The sequence below is a fragment of the Mercenaria mercenaria genome, chromosome 7 (genome assembly GCF_021730395.1).
Source record: "Mercenaria mercenaria strain notata chromosome 7, MADL_Memer_1, whole genome shotgun sequence".
NCBI classification, from domain to species: Eukaryota; Metazoa; Mollusca; class Bivalvia; order Venerida; family Veneridae; genus Mercenaria; species Mercenaria mercenaria.
This window is the reverse complement of record NC_069367.1, coordinates 78,519,835-78,544,504: the sequence shown is the minus strand read 5'-3', so window position 1 is coordinate 78,544,504 and position 24,670 is coordinate 78,519,835. Positions and strand designations below refer to the sequence as shown.

At 35.9% G+C, this 24,670-nt stretch overlaps 1 protein-coding gene across 1 annotated transcript in view; it reads right to left on the bottom strand.

The window, feature by feature from the left end:
- Window positions 1–17,012, bottom strand: part of LOC128558679 (uncharacterized) — a 39,666-nt gene extending 22,654 nt beyond the window's left edge. Inside the window, exons 1-6 of the mRNA XM_053548718.1 lie at window positions 16,825–17,012; window positions 8,677–8,777; window positions 2,138–2,251; window positions 1,699–1,761; window positions 696–1,130; window positions 168–415 (exon numbers count right to left, since the gene is read on the bottom strand). Coding sequence (XP_053404693.1) covers window positions 168–415; window positions 696–1,119 — 672 coding nt within the window. The 5' untranslated portion in view covers window positions 1,120–1,130; window positions 1,699–1,761; window positions 2,138–2,251; window positions 8,677–8,777; window positions 16,825–17,012. The remainder of the gene's footprint in view (window positions 1–167; window positions 416–695; window positions 1,131–1,698; window positions 1,762–2,137; window positions 2,252–8,676; window positions 8,778–16,824) is intronic.
- Between the last annotated feature and the right edge of the window lie 7,658 nt (window positions 17,013–24,670).

Sequence of the window (24,670 nt, the reverse complement as noted above, 5' to 3'; positions counted from 1 at the left end):
TTAATGATTATATCTATTGGCAGACTATGATTTTTATACCACAAATAGAAATATTAGTTGTCAGAGCATTTATAATATTTGTCATTGAAAAATAATCTGGGTATCTACATGTTCTTAGTGAATCTGTTTGCTTAGCTCTTGTTTTATAAAAAGCAGTAAAAGTTTACCCACTTACGCCTTGCCTCCTCAGCCTGTTCAAGCATTTCAACTCGACGTAACAGGGCCGCAACTGTTCCACAACAGCTACATGAGCTATGACACTGACTGTTTCTCGGTTGTCCATACAATGAGCCATAGGCTGAACCCATAACATCACTTGTGTTGATGCTGGTGCAAGGTGTTGCCCATGGGTCTGGTCTACTGGGCGTACTATGATAAAATCCCCCACATGACATATTCCATGACACATCACCATCTGTCAATGAATGAAATAATACCATATAAAGACTTTGTCACAACAGACTATGTTAAACATGTATGCATTTTGCTTACTGAAAGAACCCAATTTTAGAACTATTTTCTACAAGTCTTGAATTATAAATCATTTGCTGGTCTTTTCTCATCTATTAAATTTAAAGATGTTCTTGATTGTGTTCCAGAAAAGTGGTATACAACTTACAGTAGGCAGCAAAACTGCCCAATAAACTTATTTTAAGATTTAAATGACATTCAAAAATGAGAAGAAAAAATTGTACCATTACTGAAGTTCGAAAGACTGGAGTTTTGCGGCATCACATGGTTGAAGGCAGAATGGCTCTCTGCAGACGTTACTTGTAGATTTTCATATTGGTTATAACTTTGATTTTCTTCGTAGCCAGATTGGTTGAATGTTTGTGTATTTATAAGGCTTGGTGGTGTGGACACATTGTTTGAGCCAATCATACCCATATTATGTTGGGTATGTTCATTTATGGTACACATTTCAATCTGAGTCACAGGCTGGCTTATGTTTATCTGGTTTTTAGAACTAGTAGTAACCGAGGACTGACTCTCTGTTGGTTGTGCAACACTGGCTACAGCAACTGTGTCATCACCACTCCTTTGATGGACAGCTGACTGGCTATTATTCACATCTTGCTGTTTTTTTCTTAATACCAGCACTTCATCAGCATTCCTCATTTTCTCAGTCACTAAAAGTATACCGTTTCAAAACGATTTACAAACAAATCTACCATGTGACATAAGGACTGTGACAGTATTATCAGAGTTAAAGTGGACGCAACTTTACCCCGATGGTTGACCTTTGTATTATAATACATAATTAGACACTACATATTAGTGAAAAGGTGTGTACATCAAACGAGTGTCCTGCTCTGGTGGCAATTATGTTCAGTGAAGCAAAACATACCAGTGATATGCACAACTAGTCTTAGAACCTATCCCTCGTGCAAAGTCTCATCAAAATCTGTCTAGCAGTTTGATCAGTGAAAGCTAACAAGCTAATTGTACGGACGGCAAAGGCAAAAACAATGTATGAGGGAGACATAATTATATGTGAATCATCATTTTAAGCTCAACTTTTTGAAGAAGTCAGGACTGGTGGAGTCTGTGGCGCCCACCCATTGTAAGCATAATGGAAGTGAATTAAAACCACTTTTTTTTCTACTGTGATCTTAAATGCAGAACACTGCCAGGTTCCCTAACTGGTTCATTTTAGCAAAATTATGGGTTTGTTTCTGTAATATCAATAATAATCACCTGTTTTTTCACTCTCTTTTTGTTTCAAGCTGGTGTGTTGTTTCTTTATTGGTGTAGTGTCATCTGGAAAAAATAGTATCAAGATATACATATATACAAGGTAACAATAAAATTAATGAAATCACAAACTTTAATTTTGTTGGGATTACATCACTGACATTTTGAAACAATGCTTTCATTCTAAAAGTGTCCTATTCAAAAGTGTACATGTAGTCAATCTAATATCAGCTGGATTTAACTTTAAAATCTAGAAAAAAAGATTTCCAGATAGCATTTTCCTTTTTTAAAAAAGGAAAAGAAAACCAAAATTTTGGATTTATTAATCTATTTCAATATACAGCTATTCATATACTTATCATAAACCACTGTCACATACAGCAGTAAATGAACACTTCTATAATTTCTAAGAATATTGACCACAAAACAAATATATATAAACCTTTCTTAGTGGGTCTATCTTGATTTTCTGCTTGAAGATCTGCTTTCCCTGTTTCAGCATTGTCTCTACATACCCGTGCCTCATGTAGTTGACCTTGGAGTGATTTTCGTGAAGCTATCAATATAAAAAAATGAAAAATTGTATTAAAAAAAAATGGCAAACATGACAGTCACACTTACTCATTAATGTAAAAAGCAACACTGAGGTTGGTTCAAAACACCATCCAACTGTATTATCAATATTGATAGCAGAATGTTTAGCCAGAACTGATATACAAAGTCCCATATTGTATCTTTTAAGTGTTCACTTTCTTTTCAACATTTTTGTGCATGGATATGGAAACATTTTTTATAAGATGCAATCGGATTTTTCTTAAAAATTCTTATTCAATGAAAATGATTGTTCAAATCATGACTATGGGGTCAAAATAGGTCATGGCTGGGTGGTCCCTATTTGGGTCTTATTCATTTTTGAGGCAATGGCAAAGAAATTTGGACCATAAGTATAATGCATACGACAGATTTCAATACTCATCCTGAATAGTCTTAATGTGACCTAATGACCTGCTTTTTCATTTTTGAAGATACAGTATACAAATTCGAAACACTTGTATAATTTTTGTCGAGCCCGCTTGCGGAAGCAAAGACATAGTTGTCCAAATGGCTGCTCGGTGTATGTGCGTGCGTGCATCCGGATTTGTTTGTCCGGACCATAACTTTGACATGCATGGAGCAATCTTGTTTATATTTGGCATGACTGTTAACCTCAGTGAGACGGAGTGTCATGCGCAAACCCCAGGTTCCCATCTCAAAGGTCAAGGTCATATTTACAGGTCAAAGGTCAAATTCAAAAATGACTTTGTCCGGAGCATTTCTTCTTCATGCATGGAGGGATTTAGATGTAACTTGGCACAATTGTTCACCATCATTTGACGGAGTGTCAGGCGAAAGAACTAGTCCCTAAGTCTAAGGTCAAGGTCACACTTAGAGGTCAAAGGATACAAGAATGACAACTTTGTCGGGAGCATTTCTTCTACATGCATGGAGCGATTGTGATGTAACTTGGCACAGATGTTCATCACCATGAGACGGAGTGTCATGCGCAAGAACCAAGTCCCTAAGTCTAAGGTCAAGGTCACACTTAGAGGTCAAAAGTCAGATACAAGAATGACTTGGTCTGGAGCATTTCTTTTTGATGCATAGAGGGATTTTGATGTAACTTGGCACAATTGTTCATCATCATAAGACGGAGTGTCATGCACAAGATCCTAGAATTACTTCCCTTTGTTGTTACTATAAATAGCTTATATTCGTAACTTTTTTATTACTGGTCGTAGGGAAAAATCAAGACCACTTTCTGTAGTACAACATGCATGTTACATCAAATTTTCAGGTGTATTTGACCTATCTCTACTGGTAAGGATTTTTGTGTGGACTTAGATAATTTTTTTTTAAAGATTTATGTCCCTTTGTTGTTACTATAAATAACTTATATATTACAACTTTTAGGAATCTTTTTATTTGGCATAAATGTTTGCCTGGAGTGTCATGTGCAACTCCCAATCCTTTTTACAGCTGGCGGGCTCAACATGTTGCTTGTGGGCATCTAGTTAACAGGTTTCAGTAGTCATTTTGAATAATTTTAACAATGAGTCAATGGCAAAGATTCATGCAAAGACTCACCATTAAACAGCGTGTTACCCTGGTAGTTTATTGAAGCTTTTTTGGGGGGTTTGCATTTCAAGTCCATTTTCAGTCCAGTGAATTGTTTGCTGGACAGATGTCCGGTAATTTCTTCCAACTTTCCGGAAGTATGCATTATAGTATTGGGATTTTGCATTCAAGAAAAGGGAAGTGTTCCAGTCCGAAAGAATGAAGCTCGACTTTTCAAACAAGACAAAGTGCTTTAAACCAGTATAATAATTTCTCAAATGGTGATTTACATAGAGGATATTTGTTTGTTTTAGTGTAAGATCGAAATATATTTCACCGAGTGAACACTATAATGCAATATTTTCAAAAGTAGCGCAGCCACGATTGAAAATGTAAATTATGGTGTTCATGAGTGAAATATATTTCGATCTTACACTGAAACAAACAAATTTTCTATTTATTTTATGTATTTTTAATGGTTTTAACAAAATTATATTCAGTTTGTCCGCGCAACGTCACGTGCATCGCACCATGAGGTCATAATGTCGTGACGTCAAGATATCTTTGTAGAAAAACTGTAAATAGTTCTATTGCGTTTTCTCATGTTTTCTGATTTCTTTTACATTTTATTATGTAGAATGTATATATTTATGATCATGTTAGTATTTCTAAACATCTATATCTTTCCTAAAGTATATCTTGCAAAGAAATTTCTATTATTAATAATTCATATTCTTTCGCATTCGAGTGTAGTTCCGTACCAGTGAAAAATAAAAATGATATTTTCACTGTCTGAAAATGTCCTTTACTCAAGAATGTTTGTTACATACATAAATTTGCAAAAAAAGCGGCTTGAATATTGACAAATTTCTTTATAATATGTAATATAGGAAGTGGCTATAAGGGGTCCAGTACTTGCTATTAAAATGTTCAATTCATGTTTGGTAATTGCCTCGAACCTGAGAAATCTAAATTAATTATAATTAAATTTTTACAAAAAAAAACAACAACCGTTAAATTAATATTTTAAACAATTTATCATAATTTTTACCAGCATAATAACATTAAAACTTATAATATACAGAACATAAAATTAAATGTATGTTGATTACTTAATCATAATGACCTCTGGACTCCAGGTCTTCAGGCTGAGTTATAAATAATTCAACCTTTAGATCTATTGCTTTTTATATGTGACGGGCAATTGAAATGTCAGAACTTCAAAGGATCAAAAGAATGGGAGGATAAATCTCAGTACACAGTCATGTAAAGTTATTGGTTTTATCATTTCAAATGTAGCGTGTGGACGCTCACAGTAAACATTATTTGTGTTCAGTATGTATACATAAGTTTAAATCATAAAAAAAAAAAAACTCAAAAATTTCCTAGGACGCGTCAAATAAGTTAGACTGACAGGACCCATTATACCTGTTCTTTTTAGTTTGAAAACGTTAAGATGGTTAGCAAAGCAAATGTCACAAAAATCTCTATTTATCGCCTTGCCCCTTTGCACAATCTAAGATGGAACATACAATATGGGTGTTACATAATATTGTTTGTATCTAATGTGCATAATCTATCCGAAAGGTTTGATCCAAAAAAACCAGCAAGTTTGGACAAGAATTTGGTGCACTTATTGTATTGTAGCAGTTCTTGTATCGGGTGGCTCGGTAGCTCAATTGGTAGAGCGTTGGCATGGTAAGCCGAAGGTCCGAGGTTCGAATCCCGGTCGAGGCTGCACATTTTTCCTGAGACTGTTACATTTGGGGGCTCATCCGGGATGCTCACCCTCGGAGCCCGTGCAGGGCGAACCAGTTTAGCTGGGGTGTGCATCTGAATTCGGTTAACAGTCTGCGGCAGACATTGGCCAGGAGTGCTAATGTCTCGCAATAAGAGGGAAGCTACGTACCAGATATCAAAGCCCTAGGTTTTGTGGTTTTGGACAAGAAGATTTTGAAAGATTTTCCTTTTGGTTGCCATTGCAACCAGACTTCTGGACGTAATTCAATTCCTTGAAACTTTTTTAAAGAAGACTGTCCTAGAAACATCCCTGTAAAGTTTCATCAAAATAAGCCTAGTGGTTTAGGAGGAGATGTTACTTAAAGGAAAATGTTGATGGACGACGATGTAAATCACTGACCACAATAGCTCACCCTTGAACACTTCAAGCTCAGGTGAGCTAAAACAAGAGGGCCATGAAGGCCCTGTATCGCTCACCTGACCTATTGACCTAAAGATCATCAAGATTAACATTCTGACCAAGTTTCATTAAGAAATGGTCATAAATGTGGCCTCTAAAGTGTTAACTAGCTATTCCTTTGATTTGACCCCATGACCTAGTTTTTGACCCGACATGACCCAGATTCGAACCTGACCTAAAGATCATCAAGTTTAACATTCTGACTAAGTTTCATGAAGACACAGTCATAAATGTGGCCTAAGCTTTTCCTTTGATATGACCTAATGACCTAGTTTTTGACCTCACCTGACCCAGATTCAAACTTGACCTAAAGATCATCAAGATTAACATTCTGACCAAGTTTCATTAAGATATGGTCATAAATGTGGCCTCTAAAGTGTTTGCTAGCTTTTCCTTTGATTTGATCTGGTGACCTAGTTTTTGACCCGACATGAAGATACAGTCATAAATATGGCCTCTAGAGTGTTAACAAGCTTTTCCTTTGATTTGACCTGGTGACCTAGTTTTTGACCCCACCTAACCCAGATTTGAACTTGAGCTATAGATCATCAAGATTAACATTTTGACCAAGTTTCATTAAGATATGGTCATAAATGTGGCCACTACAGTGTAAACTAGCTTTTCCTTTGATTTGACCCGGTGACCTAGTTTTTGATCTTACATGACCCAGATTCAAACTGGACCTTAAGATCATCAACATTAACCTTCTGACCAAGTTTCATGAAGATACAGTCAAAAATGCAGCCTCTACAGTGTTAACAAGCTTTTCCTTTGATTTACCCTGGTGACCTAGTTTTTGACCCCAGATAACCCAATATCAAACTCGTCCAAGACTTTATTGAGGATAACACTCTGATCAAGTTTCATTAAGATTGGGCCAAAATTGTGACCTCTAGAGTGTTAACAAGCTTTTCCTTTGATTTGACCTGGTGACCTAGTTTTTGACCCCAGATGACCCAATATCAAAATCATCCAAGATTTTATTGAGGGTAACATTCTGACTGAGTTTCATGAAGATTGGGGCAAAATTGTGACCTCTAGAGTGTTAACAAGCTTTTCCTTTGATTTGACCTGCTGACCTAGTTTTTGAACCCAGATGACACAATATCGCACTCGTCCAAGATTTTATTGAGGGTAACATTCTGACCAAGTTGCATTAAGATTGGGCCAAAAATGTGACCTCTAGAGTGTTAACAGTCAAATTGTTGACGACCGACGGACGACGGACACAGGGCGATCACTAAAGCTCACCTTTGAGCACTTTGTGCTCAGGTGAGCTAAAAAAGCCATAACTAATTAGCAAATTGTATTTAATGGAATTTCATCAGTATTTTACAGTTATATATCTGCACACCAAAAATGAACTCAATCCACTCATCCTTTAAGAGTTATCACGTCAGCGCAGACAGATGTTTGCTATTGCATCTCATGAAAGTGTTGGACATAATACTGGTAATTTTTGTGAAAGACAGCTGGACAGAATTTGAATGTTTATACTGGTGCACAAGGACAACTGACACAAGTTGATCTCAATAGCTCACCTTGAGTACTGTTTGCTCAGATGAGCTAAAACTAGAGTTGTCACAAGAGTGACGAATTATACCCCCACAATATGGCCTTGTCACAGAACTAAGCCAATGTCAAAGCCGAACTTGCTTGACCCTTGACCTAGTGACCACAAAATCAATAGAGGTCATCTGCTAGTCATGATCAACCTCCCTATGAAGTTATCATCTGGAAACCGTTTAACTGTTCCAAGTCACTGTGACCTTGACCTTTGTCCTACTGACCTCAAAGTAGAACTTGACCTGTATTTCATGATGTTACACCTGTGTACCAAAATTTATGATCCTAGGCCCAAGCATTCTCAAGTTATCATCTGGAAACCATTTAACTGTTCCGAGTCACTGTGACCTTGACCTTTGTCCTACTGACCTCAAAGTAGAACTTGACCTGTATTTCATGATGTTACACCTGTGTACCAAAATTTATGATCCTAGGCCCAAGCATTCTCAAGTTATCATCTGGAAACCATTTAACTGTTCCGAGTCACTGTGACCTTGACCTTTGACCTACAAACCTCAAAGTCGAACCTGACCTGCATTTCATGATGTTACACCTGTGTACCAAAATTTATGATCCTAGGCCCAAGTGTTCTCAAGTTATCATCCGGAAACCATTTAACTGTTCAGGGTCACTGTGACCTTGACCTTTGACCTACTAACCCCAAATTCAAACCTGAACTGTATTTTCTGATGTTACACCTGTGTACCAAAAATTATTTAAATTGGTCAAGCCTTTCATGAGTTATCATCCGGAAACCATGCAAAACCAACGGACCGACCGACCGCCAAGCTCACTCCTATATACACACCCCCCCAAACTTCGTTTTGTGGGGGTTTAATGAGCTAAAAGAAATACATTTGCTTTATCTTTTATAATATTTAATGAATATGATGTGCATGAAAAAGAATCTTCCACTGGTTGTAGGTGTTCATAGAAAATATCTGGCTCTCAGGTAAGAAGGTTCGACAGCCTAAGCAGTTATCCTCAAGCCAGATATATTTCAATCCGCACAGTCAACCATTGAAAGATTATTATATTATCCCCTTGTCTGCACTAAATAAATGATACTTGAGCTCTTATTTTGACCAAAAAAAAACAACAACAAACTTTTATAAAGATACCTAAATTATGGCTTCCCTTTCTTGTCCACCTGTTTTTTCTATTAATGTGCTTCAAATGATCTATGGCTGCCAACCAACAACAACACTTGTACACAGCATAGCTGGAGTAGAATATAATTTATGTAAAAGCTGCAATTATTTAGTTATGCCTGTGACTTTTGACATGTCATGCATAAAGTAAAGTTGATAATAAGCCTGTTTTAGTTAACCTGAACCATAGGTTAAAATGAGCTATTGTTAGCAATTTATCTTTTGTCTATTAACAATCAGCTTACTAAAACATAAAAGGCTACTGTCTACATTGGATATTCATGAAACATGTTTTCAATATTTGCCTCATTAAAATCTTGGGACAAAAACTTAAAAAACTGGGTCACCTCTGGCTAGAAACTATAAGAACATACGGTAGGTCAATATAAGTGAATACATCTTTTCCTCAATTCGCATTTAAGATCCTATTAAAACTTGGTCACAATGTTTGTTTCCGTGATTTCGGTAACATGAGACATCTTTGGTAAAATGAGAAATCTCTGTCAGAAAATATAAATAATATGCTAGGCTTAGCCTTCAGGTGAGGGACCATCGGTCTCTGGTTTATGTTAGTGTAGTACATGGAGTGAAATAAATAAACAGAAATGCATGCATGTTCTTGTACTTACATTTAATTTGGCCATTGTTAGAAATAAAAATTGAAGACATAGACCTTAAAATAATTGAAATAGTCCAAGAAAAAACTTGGCATGCCAAACATGGCGAAGCATTGTTTCAACTTCTCACAAAAAGAATTACTAGCATATCAAAATAAGTCTTGTTAATCTAGCGAATCCTAACATAATTATACCCCCAAAAACGAAGATTGTGGTATATATAGGAGTGAGCTTGTCGGTTGGTCGGTCTGTCGGTCCGTTGGTTTTTATGGTTTCTGGACAATAACTAATGAAAGGCTTGACATATTTAACCCTTAGCCTGCTGGCGGCAAGTGATTCTGCATTTGCGACCAGTGCAGACCAAGATCAGCCTGTACATCCGTGCAGTGTAATCATGGTCTGCACTGTTCGCTATTCAGTCAGTTAATTTTCAGTGAAAACCCATTCGAATGATATATGGTATTGCCTGAAATGAATGATGGAACAGTCATGTTATATATGAAATGAGCAACTGATAAGGATGGCTTTTTCAACCTGATCATCCTTAAATAATTAATTTTGTTTAATATCCTATCTATCAGATTAACCCTTACTCTGCTAAATTTCTATAATGAGCTTGTCCATCACTCAGTTTGGACAGTAACATTAACTGTTAGAAGGGGTACATACCAAAAAGATACTCAGACTGAATGGCAAACAGTGCAGATCATGATCAGACCTGATGTGCAGGCTGATCTTGATCTGCACTGGTCACAAAGGCAGAATAAATCATGTCCAGCATATGATAAGGGTTAAAGGGAGGAAAAATGTATGGTTTCCCAAGTTACCCCAGTTTACAGAGAAAGCAACAATACCCCAGGCATTCAAGCTGTGCATTTAAGCACGAAGCAAAATGATCTACATCAGGAGTAAAATATTCAAAAACTGTTTTGTAAGTCTATGGAAAATATCAGTTTTCAATTTCCATTCTGTTGTGTCAGAAAAATGATGAGAGGAATAGTCTGCATGTATATTTTCTGACCCGCTTTATTAAATAAAAAGCTGTAATGAAAAGGTCTTGATCTAAACATCTGTCCCAAATTGTTTTGGATAACTTATCCATGCTGTGTGAACACATTCTACCCATGTTATTGATGTAGGAAATAGCCGTTATATTATCAGATTGTACAGCTATATGAATATTCCTTTTATTTGAACACCAAGATTTTAATGCAAAGAAAATTGCAAGTAATTCAAGATAATTGATGTGCTGGTCGCGTTCTTCTGACGACCATCTTCCACCTGTTGTTTGTTTTGAATCTTTCAGGAACATACCCCACCCACTAGTGGAAGCACCTGCTTGTATAGCCATTGAAACTGGATCTTGACAGATCTTTTTCCCATTTTTGAATCACCAGTTTATTTCATCCCTAACTTGTGGGGCAATAGTAACTGTACCCTCAAAATTACCATCAGACTGTTTCAGTGCTTCAACTTTACCCTGTTCAAGGATCCTATAGTGTAAGGTGCTTCTTTATAGACATTTACGGATTAAGTCTACGTGGACTGTGGACACCTAAGGCGATAGATTTTTCAAGGGGACCGTCTCAACATAGTTTAATTATATTATGCGTGATATGAAAAAGAGTTTATAACGGCAATAGGGTTTGAGTTATTATATCATCACTATGCGGTAGGTGATATAAGATTTGGATGTGCCTGTTTTTAGCTCGACTTTTCGAAGAAAAAGTAGAGGTATTGCATTTGCTCCAGCGTCGGCGTCGGCGTCTCCGTTGGTTAAAGTTTTTGATAAAGTCAAATATCTCGGTTACTGTCAAAGCTATTGACTTGAAACTTAAAATACTTATTTACTATCAAAGTCTACACAAGGAAGAACAATCCCCATAACTCTGATTGAATTTTTACAGAATTATGCCCCTTTCTAATTATAGTTTTTGATAAAGTCAAATATCTCTGTTACTATCAAAGCTATTGACTTGAAACTTATAATAGTTATTAACTATCGAAGTCTACACCAGGAAAAATAATCCCCATAACTCTGATTGAATTTTGATAGAATTATGCCCCTTTTAACTTAGAATTTATGGTTAAAGTTTTGGATAAAGTCAAATATCTCTGTTACTATCAAAGCTATTGAATTGAAACTTAAAATACTTATTTACTATCGAAGTCCACACCAGGAAGAACAATCTGCGTCACTCTGATTTGAATTTTGATAGAATTATGCCCCTTTTTAACTTAGAATTTTTGGTTAAAGTTCTTGATAAAGTCAAATATATCTGTTACTTCCAAAGCTATTGACCTGAAACTTAAAATACTTATTTACTAGCAAAGTCTACACCGGGAGAAACAATCCCTATAACTCTGATTTGAATTTTGACAGAATAATGCCCACTTTTAAATTAGAATTTTTTGGTTAAAGTTTTTGATAAAGTCAAATGTCTCTGTTACTATCACAGCTATTGACTTTAAACTTAAAATAGTTATTTACTATCGAAGTCTACACCAGGAAAAACAATCTTCATAACTGTGATTTTCAACTTAGAATTTTTGGTAAAAGTTTTTGATTTTTTTTTTTTTTTTTTTTTTTGATTTAACGTCGCACCGACACATGATAGGTCATATGGCGACTTTCCAGCTTTAATGGTGGAGGAAGACCCCAGGTGCCCCTCCGTGTATTATTTCATCACGAGCGGTCACCTGGGTAGAACCACCGACCTTCCATAAGCCAGCTTCCTCACATGAAGAATTCAACGCCCCGAGTGAGGGTCGAACCCACATCGATGAGGGGCAAGTGATTTGAAGTCAGCAACCTTAACCACTCGGCCACGGAGGCCCCCAAAGGTTTTGATAAAGTCAAATATCAGAGGATTGGAGCAAAATTTAAAGAACTTTACTGTTGAAGTCCTAAGGAAAATGACAACAAAGGGAAAAAATTCCCCGAAAAAATCTTAGTCCACTAGATCTCGAATTATTAATAGGTACAGATGTGTCAAAATACACCTTAACTTTGCAGGTACCATCCATATTGTACCAAAGAAAAGTGGTCTCGGTTTTTACCTACGGCTAATAATAAAAAGTTACAAAATAACCTATTTCTAGTAACATAAAAGGGAAGTAATTCAATAAAAAATATTGTAAGGGAACAAAAAGAAAAAAGAATCTGCCAAATAAAAACAAGAGCACCGCAATGCAAAGCAACATAAACACAAAACAAAGTCATGTGACCTTTAACCTCTAAGTGTGACCTTTACCTTGAAGCGAGCTATGTGCTCTGCACGTCGTCTCAATGTGGTGAACATTTGTGCCAAGTTTTTTTTTAAATCCTTCAAGCAGTTTAAGAGTTACACATCGCACTCGAAACAAAGTTATATGACCTTTGACCCCTAAGACGGACACACAGACAGACAGACGGTCAGACGAACACCAAAATACGTTCCTTCGGGCGTATAATAACAACAAAGGAATGGAGACGCAAGATATTACGTTTTCTACAGTTTTCACAATGTTTTACCTGCTGACCTACATTTTGATCCCAGCAGTTAAGATTTATTTTCATTTCGGACGACGACGACGATGGAATACGGATACACTGCGAACAGATAAGCTCATCTTTTCAACTTTGTCGCAGATGCGCAACTTATAATACTGAAGAACCTTTCGGGAAAGTGTTATGACGCTAGATCAAATACTTTTTGCGATATGCATAACAAAACACCTCTCTGGCGAACAGACAGGCGGACAGACATATCCAAATCTAATCCTGTGCGGTAACATAATAAGCCAGACCTTACCATCATTATTGGAATGTTTTCCTACCACACATAAATTAAAATTATCATGTTGAGACGGTCCCCTTGAAAAATCGATCGTCTTAGGTGTTCACAGTCCACGTAGACTTAATTCGTAAATGTCTTATACCCCAGTCACACATACAGTGCGGATAGCTATGTCTAGCTACGGTTAGAAACGTAGTTATCCGTATCGATCCATACCAGAGTCGTACGGATTAGTACGGATTACTACTTTAAGGTACGGCTCAGGTACGGATCGATACGGATTACTACGTTTCTATCCGTGGCTAGACGTAGCTATCCGCGCCGTAAGTGTGACTGGGGTATAAGTAAGGACTGCATGGAAAGCATTAATCAGTGACCCAATAAAGGAGGCTAATATCCTTATTTTGACAGTTTGATGTTCAAGTAAAACCAATGCCAGGTTTAAGATTTTCTCAATTCTTTTTGGTGTCAAAAATACCATGAATAAAACAGCGTCTAAAATGAATTCAAAATGAGTTATTCTTTGTGTTGGATAGACTACTGACTTTTATTTTATGTTTTTCGGTGGTTTATCGAAATATAACGGTGAATTACATCCTGATAAACTCACTGGCCACTTAGTGAAATATCTAATCTGATACCCGGATTAGCGTCAAAAAGTTACCGAACGTACTGAAAGCGAAACAATATGACGATGACGTCGTTAAAATGACGTCATCTTTGCGATGCTTCCTCATAAATTTTCCGCAAGTTTCGACATTTTATTGAAATAAACACAACAAAGTAGAGTTTTAGACATAAATAAACAGAAAAATTGTTGGTATCGATGTAATATCACGGTAATTTCACTCGTGAACACCAAAAGTTGTTATTTTCACTCGTGGCTGCGCCACTCGTGAAAGTATCACTTTTGGTGCCCACTCGGTGAAATTATAACGTGATATTACACCGAAACCAACAATTATCCTCTATATCTTCATTGATGATAAAACCAAGGGAAACCATGAGGTATGGAAACTCGATAAGTGAGTCGTGTACTATGTATTCATGATTTTGTGTACAGACAATGTTGGCCACACCTCCCAGGGAAATTCAAATCATGAAATTCAAATCTTTAAACTTTTTTCTCAAAGTCACCTTTGCAAAATAAAATGGAAACAGATCTTTTAATAAGATATTGTAAAAAGTCACTATGTACAAATGTGCAAATTAAAAAAAATATCTTTCTACTGATTTAAGATAATTTCAGAGAAGGGTTCCCTATGTGGTTTAGTTTACTTGAGACAGAGATGTTGCTGATTGACGAAAAGGAGCGTTTTATCTATAAGTCGGTTATAGATACACTTATTAACATTCTAATGCATTAAGTTTTGCCTTCACTACGCTATGCTCCGTTTTGGCAAACTTAATTGCATTAGAAAGTCAATAAATGATCTATAACCTATACTTCAAGAAAACAAAAAGAAACAAGAGGGCCATGATGGCCCTATATTGCTCACCTGTTATCATTGCACTTGAGGACAAGAAGGTCCTCAGAAAAATCTAAGTCCAAAGGACAGGAACAACAAAGGGAAGAAATCAAACCAAAAAGAAAAAAAATTCTTACAAGGTACAGATATGTCAAAGTACACCTAAAAATTGGAGGTACCATCCATGTTGTACCACAGAAAAGCGGTCTCGGTTTTTCCCTACGGCCAATAATAAAAAAGTTACTAAAAACAAGCTATTTATAGTAACATAAAAGGGAAGTAATTAAAAACAATGACTGTAAGTTAACAAAAGAAGGATCTGCCAAATAAATCTGTTGACATAAATGAAATTTCAGATCAGTATCTTCATTAGTTACGGAGATATACCCATTTTAATTTGAAATGAAGGGAGGTAATTTGACATAAAATCAGTCCATAGTTATCTACCCTCATTGGCTCAGTCCAACTAATGACAATAATGAAATTTCAAATAGGTCCTATAAGTACTTACTGATATAAATCCATTTTGATTACAATCAGGGGAGGTAATCAGATATAAAATAACTCTGGAACCTACGAATGGATCTGATTTGTCATGGAATCCAAGATTTATTGTTGTTGAAAATATTTTGGAAGTTTGTATCAAATAAAACCATAAATGAAGTCTCTATATGGCTGCAAAAGCCAAAATAGCCAATTTTGGACCTTTAAGGGGCCATAACTCTGGAACCAATGAAGGAATCTGGCCAGTTCAAGAAAGGAACCAAGATCTTGTGGTGATACAAGTGTTGTGCAAGTTTGGTTAAAATCAAATCATAAATGAAGCTGCTACTGTGCAGACAAGGTCAAAATAGCTAATTTTGGCCCTTTCAGGGGCCATAACCCTGGAATCCATTATGGGATCTGGCCAGTTCAAGAAAGGAACCGAGATCTTATGGTGACACAAGTTGTGTGCAAGTTTGATTAAATTCAAATCATAAATGAAGCTGCTATTGTGCAGACAAGGTCAAAATAGCTAATTCTGGCCCTTTCAGGGGCCATCACTCTGGAACCCATAATGGAATCTGGCCAGTTCAAGAAAGGAACCAAGATCATATAGTGATACAAGTTGTGTGCAAGTTTGGTTAAAATAAAATCATAAATGAAGCTGCTATTGTGCAGACAAGGTCAAAAAAGCTAATTCTGGCCCTTTCAGGGGCCATAACTCTGGAACCCATAATGGAATCTGACCAGTTCAACAAAGGATCCAAGATCTTATGGTGATACAAGTTGTGTGCCAGTTTGGTAAAAATCAAATTATAAATAAAGCTGCTATTGTGCAGACAAGGTCAAAATAGCTAATTTTGGCCCTTTCAGGAGCCATAACTCTGGAACCTGTAATGGGATCTGGCCAGTTTAAGAAAGGAACCGAGATCTTATGGTTATACAAGTTGTGTGCAAGTTTGGTTAAAATAAAATCAGAAATGAAACCACTATCGTGCAGACAAGAAATTGTTGACGCACGGACGGACGCACGGGACTATGTGACAGGTGGGCTAAAAAGGGTGTTGAATAGTATGCAGTAAATGCAAGTCAACTGAATTCAGGTACCCTCACACCATACATGCCATATTTTCAGACGGTCAATAAGGGAGTTTTGCCTCAGCAGGGCTTTTTTTAAGGGAGATTCGGGTAAAAATAAGGGAGACTTTTATCCGCTCACTTTTTACGCGCTAAATAGCCATTTTCATGAAAAAATCATCAAGTTTTTTTTACATTGAATTGATAAGTGGAGCCAACAGTTGTGTACAGAATGCATGATTATTACTTATAGCACTTAACTTAATCCAAGGAAATTCAGAATTCCATGAAAGATTGAACCAGGAACTTTGTTTTTGCTTTATGTGTTGATGCTTCTGCATCTGGGGAGAGTGATCTTTTTGACATGTTTAAGCATACAATACTCAAAAGATTGCGGAGATATCATGTCAAAACAGTCTTTTAAGGGCAGTCATTTCTTTACATGTATTTAACCTGGGAATTGTTCTCCTGTTAATTATTGCAACATGACAATATCACAAAGGAATGGCAGTCAATTATTCGGGCAATATGAATTGCAATTTATTTCATAAAATTCACTTATCCGAATTCATGTTTGTCCGAAATTCTGTGTAGTGTGACATTAACTCGCCAATTTTGTTAAGTTGTTGTCGATTTTTTGCATGTTGTGCAAGAATTTAAATTGAGAAACATAAACTCGGTGTTAGCACTAACCTGTCTCATCCTCTGATGGCTCGATAAATACGGGAAAAGAGTGTTTCCCGATAAATATTAAGGTCAGCGAAAACGAAAGTACACTTTGGCAGATGGCGGTAAAATGACGTAATTTTAAGACTGGTTTACATATTGTTTTGAAAAATTACGGATCAGTGGCTTTGATGTTATTGAATCAGTCTAAAATCTCGCATGTTTACAATTGCCTACGGGCACTGGCACCAGAGCACCAAACTATGGCGTACCATTTGGGTCAAAAGTCTGAAATCGCTCGAGCGGTACCATAATACACGGTAAGCGTGTAAATTTACACGCTCACCGTGTAAATTTATACGTTAAGCGTGTTTTTTACACGCTCAGCGTATAAATTACACGCTAAGCGCGTAAATTTACACGCTCACCGTGTAAATTTACACGCTCAACGTGTATTTTTGTTGACCCGATTCTATATTTAGAATTCGAGCGAACAGACCAATCAAAATTTAGTTTAGAACTGCAAAAATGACTGCATTCACCGCGGACCAGTAGTATGATCGTCTTCTGTATCCATATGAAAAAAATGTAGACAGCAGTAGTTTCTTAAACGAGTGTATATATTATTAAATGGGTAATAATTCATATCTACAACCAAACGGAGAATAATTTTATTGAAGAAATATATAATATTTATTTCCGAGTAGCCAACGACCGACTGCGCGAAGTCCCAGTAATGTATATGATGCGTACCTGTAACTAACAAACTTATGCTGAAATGGATAATAATTGATAACTACAGCGAAATGGAGAATAATTTCATTGACGAAATGGATAATATTTATTTCTGGGTAGCCGACGACCGGCCGTGCGAACCCCATGTAATATTTATCATGCGTACCTGTAACTAACAGAGTTATTACTGAAATGAATAATAATTTATAACTACAACGAAATAGAGAATAACTTCATTTACGAAATGGATAATATTTATTTCTGGGTAGCCGGCGACCGGCCACGCGAAGCCTAGGAAATATATATTATGCGTTTAATTTTTTTTATTAAACTTCGAGTTTAATCATATTTTATTGCTTATTACTGTTTACATATATACTAACAAACATCAAAAATGTACATGTACAGCCAAGAAAATAAGCAAATGGGTCGTGCCACAAATACATGTAACTATCAAACTTATTACTAAAATGGATAATTAATACAACGAAATGGAGAATATTATTTCATAGCCGAAATGTCTAAAATTTGTATTGCCTAAATGGAAAATAATTATATATGGAACATTTGAAGATCAATTATTTAAACCAAAGTTTTTGCCTTATTTCCTTGCTCGACCTCGCAGAACTTACAACCTGCCGCAATAAGCTTGCATGATACTTGTAATATAAGTTGAAAATGAAATAATCAATTAAATCCAGCCTTTCATTTTGTATCCACTTATACTAAAGTGGGGATCAATTCATTCCGTATTCAAAAATAGTAATCATCTTAGAATTGTTATTTATCATTTCTATTGATTCTTCGAATTGAAAGTTTTTATTTGAAAATATCAAATGGCAGCGGTCAGATTTGAGGGGGTGGGGGGGGGGGGGGTGCGTGTAGCAGGCAAGGGTGTTCTAGACTTGAAATCTTGTTCTATTTTTTTGGCGGAATTCAGCTTTATCATAATTATTCTATTAAATTAAAGATAATGACTTTGCGCACGATACATTTTCGATATGAAAATGATCCAGAATGTAAATATAAGAAATAAAAAATTATAGATTTATATTAGCAGGAAGGTCTAATACGTATCAGGTGTTCCAGATATTAGGTATTTCCCATCAGTAAGTAATTAAAGTCCTTGATTCAAATCTAACGAATTTACATTTTTGTTACTACACTTTCATCGTTTTAAAAATAAATGTCCATTAAATTTCCAAATATATTCTTACAGATTTTAGAATACTAGATATCTTGTGACATTTTTATTTTCGTTTCACAAGACAGCTCCGCCACGTGATATATTAATCCGTATGAGTTCATATATAGTGGCATTGGTGACCGAAGGCATTAAATTGTATCATATCAAAGCCATCTTATATGCTTCAGTAAATTTTATGATCCGCTCTAATTAGGGAACCTCGAAAAGATCTTGATAACCTAGTTGACATATGTTTTATCATGTCATTTTGCATAATAGTTACGTAATGATTTCCGGTAGAGATCACTTAAAACAGCAACTTCAGTGACATGAAGCCGCTCGATGCCCCCCCCCCCCCCCCCCCACAATTATGTACATGTCATTCAAGTCGGGGAAAAATAAATACTATTATTATTTATATATATATTATTTGAAGTTGTAGAAAAAATAGATATATGATAACAAATGACATTTTAAAATGTAAAGTACAAGTTTTATATGTGTATGATGTGTGGAATTAGACTGGAAATGCTTGTTCTTTTCTGACAAAATAAGAATAAAGCAGGCTGTTCAGGTAAGATATGATAAAAAAATATACATGTCTTTAATCAAAGCATATATACTGTAGAATAAACTACTTGACTGAAATTATCTTTACAGTGGCAATACTGAAAATATTATGTATGTTTCCTTAAATTCCTTAAAAGTAATAATCCAATCATAAACTTTATAAATCTCTTCCTTTGTAACATGTATTTTGATTGGCTTATTTATTTAAAAGTGTAACTCAAGCGAGCGATATGCGCTAAGCGTATAAATTTGTACGCTAAGCGTATATTTTACCCGTAAACGCGTAAAAATACACGGTGAGCGTGTACTTTTATAGATCTACCGATTGAAATACACGGTAAGCGTGTAAATTTACACGCTAACCGTGTATTATGGTATCGCTCGAGCGATTTCAGACTTTTGACCCAAACGGTACGTCATACCAAACTGTGCTTTAAATTATGCCAAAATAAGTTTTAAACAAAAATAATCCAAAAACAAACTCAAAAACGCAGAAATGGGGCATATCAATAAATCTGCGTTTTTGAGTTTGTTTTTGGATTATTTTTGTTTAAAACTTATTTTGGCATAATTTAAAGCACAGTTTGGTGCTCTGGTGCCAGTGCCTACGGGTAAGATTAAATGATTAATTGTTTGCAGATGGTGACAGTAGGTGGTAAGATAATTAATGCCTCAGGCGTGTATCTCTCGATAAACAAGCTAGGGATTATAGACAAATATGAAAATTATGTTTGAAATGTATTTCCGGGCTACTCGATATTGAATTTCAAGTATTTGCTAAAGGTCTACATTGGGTCCGAGATACGATTTTTCGACAGAGGACTTTTTTTCTGAATTTATTTTTTTACGGGAGGTTTTCATGTCTCGGCGGAAGACCGGGAGATATACTGAAAATACGGAAGAAAAAGCATCCCGGCGGGAGATATGGCATGTATGTCACACTGCCACATTTCAGAAAGCGGTCTGCAGAATAAACACCCTACTTTTGTTTTCGAGTAAACAACTAGAAAACATGCAAATATAGGCATGAAAAGTGTCTTATTTTATGTAAAATTCATTCCACGAGTGAAATAATGCCCATTTGGCCAGGTTTAATGCTCGAAAAATTGGTAAAAAATTAGGATCTTTTTATTAGGGACTTCTTTTGACTGCACCACACAGAAGCACATTTTTGACTGTATTACTGCTATTAAAGTTTGTTTACAGTTCAGTGCCAGTAGGTCTATACTGGTTCTTTTATATTTATCTTTAATATGAATATAATGTGCAGTACAGCCTGTAACTTAAAACCTTCATTTGCATGTGAGTCAGTTTTATTACAAATTAAGATTTACAATATTTCAATTATTAATAATATAATATTGAAATCAAAAGAACATCAAAATATTTGACCAAGATTATAGTAAATCAGCATGTTTAATTTTACCGGGTGGCGAAAATACATGACTTTTAAATTTTCTATATCTGTTTAGCAACTATTTCTGTTTAGCACAAAATAGTTGTTGAGGACAGATTCTGTGTTACAATAATAAACAAATAACTGTACAATTATGAAAAAGTACCTTTACAAAGTGCCCATCAATGCTGGAAAACTATTTAAAACTCAGAAAATAATTTTAGAAGGAACAAAATCAATACTCAGCCATTTTCATTACTGTCTAGCAATACAATTTTGTGGTATAAATGCCTGGAAGAGTCTTTTAATAAGGTGTCTTGTAATACTTTTTTTGTTGAGAAAATTGCTAAGATGGATATATTGCCAGTGCATTGCCAGTGTGTAACCAGTGTATTGTCAGTATCTGCTCTGAGTAAATTTATATCCAGGGTACTGTCAGACAGACAGAAAATCCTTACCATTGTGAGGTCAGATGTTATTTTTCAAAAAACATCTTGTCAATTATATCCAGTGACATTGTTGCCAGTCTGTAATCAGAAGCTGACAATACACTGACACTAGTGCCTGTTTATTGCAAGAAATGGAAATTGTTATGCCAGTATCATAACATGTTGTTGCCAGTTTGTTGTCAGTGAGGCCATCCAATAGCCAGTCTGTTTCCAGCTTCCAGCAAGTGTGCTGCCATTGTCATGCCAGAAACCGGTTTTGTAAGGGTTGTTAAACATACCGCTCCAACCACAAAGAAAATAGTTAATATAGAAAATTTTATTTTTAACTCTCAAATTCTTTTATCTCTAATATTACTAACTTGATGATGTTTTGTGATATTAATATGCCAAGGTCATACAAAATGTGTTAGAAAAAGTGTGGTAGTTGAGCAGTTTGATAATCATGAACACCATTTTACCAGTGAGGGGAGTCCAGCCATATACAAAGAAAGATAGATGTTTATTATTTAATATGAATAAACCAATTACTCACCTGAAAATTATTAACATTTTATTTACTCAAAGATCAGAATAATGTGTTCACTGGTATCAATTATAGAAAAAAAATGGTTTTGTATTTATCTGTTCAACAGCAATGTTTTCCTAAATGGTTTACAGTCTTTACATTGACAAGTCATGGTCAACTCCATTGTCCTGTAATCAAACATCTGGTCTTCTCTTTGATTTGTATGGTGGCATATTTCTTTCACAGATAGCTATAGCTATCAGATGATATTGTAAACTTCCCAAGAAATTGGAGCATTTTTCTGAAAACATTTCAGCAAAGCATAATATTTCATAGATGTTTCATTTGTTTCCTGAAAATGTTAAATAATTTTTAGCACAAATTTCACATTAGTGCTTGATTGAAACTGCCATATGATGCTTGGTGGCTATAAGATGCTTCGTAGCTATTAAGATAACATTCTAAACTTTCTAGAAAAGTTGTGCATTTTTTCTGAAAACAATATGCAATAATGAAATTATTGATTTCAAGAGACGCTTTTTATTTCCAGGAAAATGCTATTGAGATAAAGTTTTCAGGAAAGTTAGAAATATCAAGATAATTGCTGAAAGTATCAAGATCTTGCTAATATCAAGATACTAAGTTACCAACAATATTTCCCGGAAACTTTCGGCTATCGAGATAATTAATCTTTTCAGAAAACTTCGCTTTATCAAGATAACCTTTTTAAGAATCACAATAGCTTAGTAACCTAGCTCGCAGAAATATGCCACCATATAGATTTAAATGCCAAATAAAATTTTATTAATTCAATTATGTAAATGCTAGAATAATTTCAAGCAAATCAAGTTAGACTTTTTTCTATAAAAATCCCTATTCCAGTGTTCCCACTGGCATTTAAAACTGGGGGTGAAAACTGCGCTTTTCTTGCACTTTTGCACCCCCTCCCCCTCACTACCCCTCACTAAGAGATATATAACAGAGAATCCCTCCAATCCTCTTAGATTATTTGGGACAGATTAATAGATAAAACTATAAAGTGATTCCAATATTACTCTCAAAACCTTGTTTTGTAGGGGTAGGGGTTAAATAATAATAATATAAGTTTATTCATTCAATCTCCTATTATGTACCCCCTGGACATACTTTGTACCATCTGTATGGATGACCAATAAATGAACAGTTATGTGTTAAATTTTCATGACTTAGTTTACACAAACATTACTTCTCTACTTGCTGTGCATAGATAGTTATTTTGGATTAAGTAATTTTTGGTAAACTAATAAAATTGACCTAATTACATTTGAGATGTTTGCATCAGTGTAATAGGAAAAATAAAGGTATGTGTTAATTACAATTATATTTTACATTTGCCTCCATGGCTTTACCTAATTTATTCTTTCAAGCAATCCCTGGCTATAAAATTTAGGGATGAAATGGTCAAAATCATAGGTATGAAAGAATCTGTTTTATGGGTAATTCAGGGTATTGTTTACCTTTACAAATTTAAGAATTAAATGGCCTCAAAATCAATAGGACTGTTGCTGGTCATGATCAACCTCCATATCAAGTTTCCTGATCCTAAGCCTAAGAGGGGGCCTCCGTGGCTGAGTGGTTTAGGTCGCTGACTTCAAATCACTTGCCCCTCTGACATTGATGTGGGTTCGAGCCTCACTCGGGGCACTGAATTCTTCATGTGAGGAAGCCATCCAGCTGGCTTATGGAAGGTCGGTGGTTCTACCCAGTTGCCCGCTCATGATGAAATAATGCACGGAGGGGCATCGGGGTCTTCCTCCACCATCAAAGCTGGAAAGTCGCCATATGACCTAAAATGTGTCGGTGCGACGTTAAACCCAACCAAAAAAAAAGAAAAAAAAAGAAAAGAAAAATATGCTTAAGCGTTCTCAAGTTATCGTTCGGAAATAGTTTAACTGTTCCAGGTCACTGTGACCTTGACCTTTGACCTACTGACCTCAAAATCAATAGGGATCATCTGCTGGTCATGACCAACCTCATTATCAACTTTCATGATCCTAAGCCCAAGCTGTCCCAAGTTACTGTCCTGAAATGGTTTAACTGTTCCAGGTCAGTGTGACCTTGGCCTTGAACCTACTGACCTCAAAATCAACAGGAGTCATCTGCTGGTCATGATCAACCTTCCTATCAACTTTCATGATCCTAGGCACAAGTGTTCTTGAGATATTATCTGGACACTGTGACCTTGACCTTAATGACCTCAATATCCATAAGGTCATCTGCAGGTCATGAACAACCTCCCTATTAAGTTTCATGATCCTAGGTACAAGCATTCTCAAGTTACCGTCTGGAAACAATTTAACTGTTCCGAGTCACTGTGACCCTGACCTTTGACCTACTGACCTAAAAATCAACATGGGTCATCTACTTGTCATGACCAGCCTCCCTGTCAACTTTCATGATCTTCAGCCCAAGCGTTTTAAGTTATCATCCGGAAACCATTTCCGGATCACTGTTACCTTGACCTTAAACCTACTGATCTCAAAATCAATAGATGTTATCTGCAGGTAATGACCAACCACCCTACCAACTGTCATGATCCTAGACCCAAGTGTTCTTGAGTTATCATCCTGAAAATATTAAACTGTTCTGGGTCACTGTGACCTTGATCTTTTACTTACTGACCTCAAAATCAATAGGTGTAATCCGCTGATCATGACCAACCTAACTATCAATTTTCATGATCCTAGGCACAAGAGTAAACTGTGTTCTTGAGTTATCATCCAGAAATGGATTGGTCTACGGACGGACGGACCGACATTTGCAAAACAATATACTCCTTCTTCTTCAAAGGGGGGCATAATAATAGGGACATTGTCACCTGTTGCAAAATACAGGCTGAAATTTGTCTCCAGAATAGGGCGGGATATCATACATGATTTTCATCAAACAATTTAGAAATGCAAGTACATAGTTACAAACTAACAGTAGGTCTAGGGTTTTTGTAGTTTGGAAGTTAGAGTTTAAAGTAAAGGTGGATGGAAAACTGACATCAT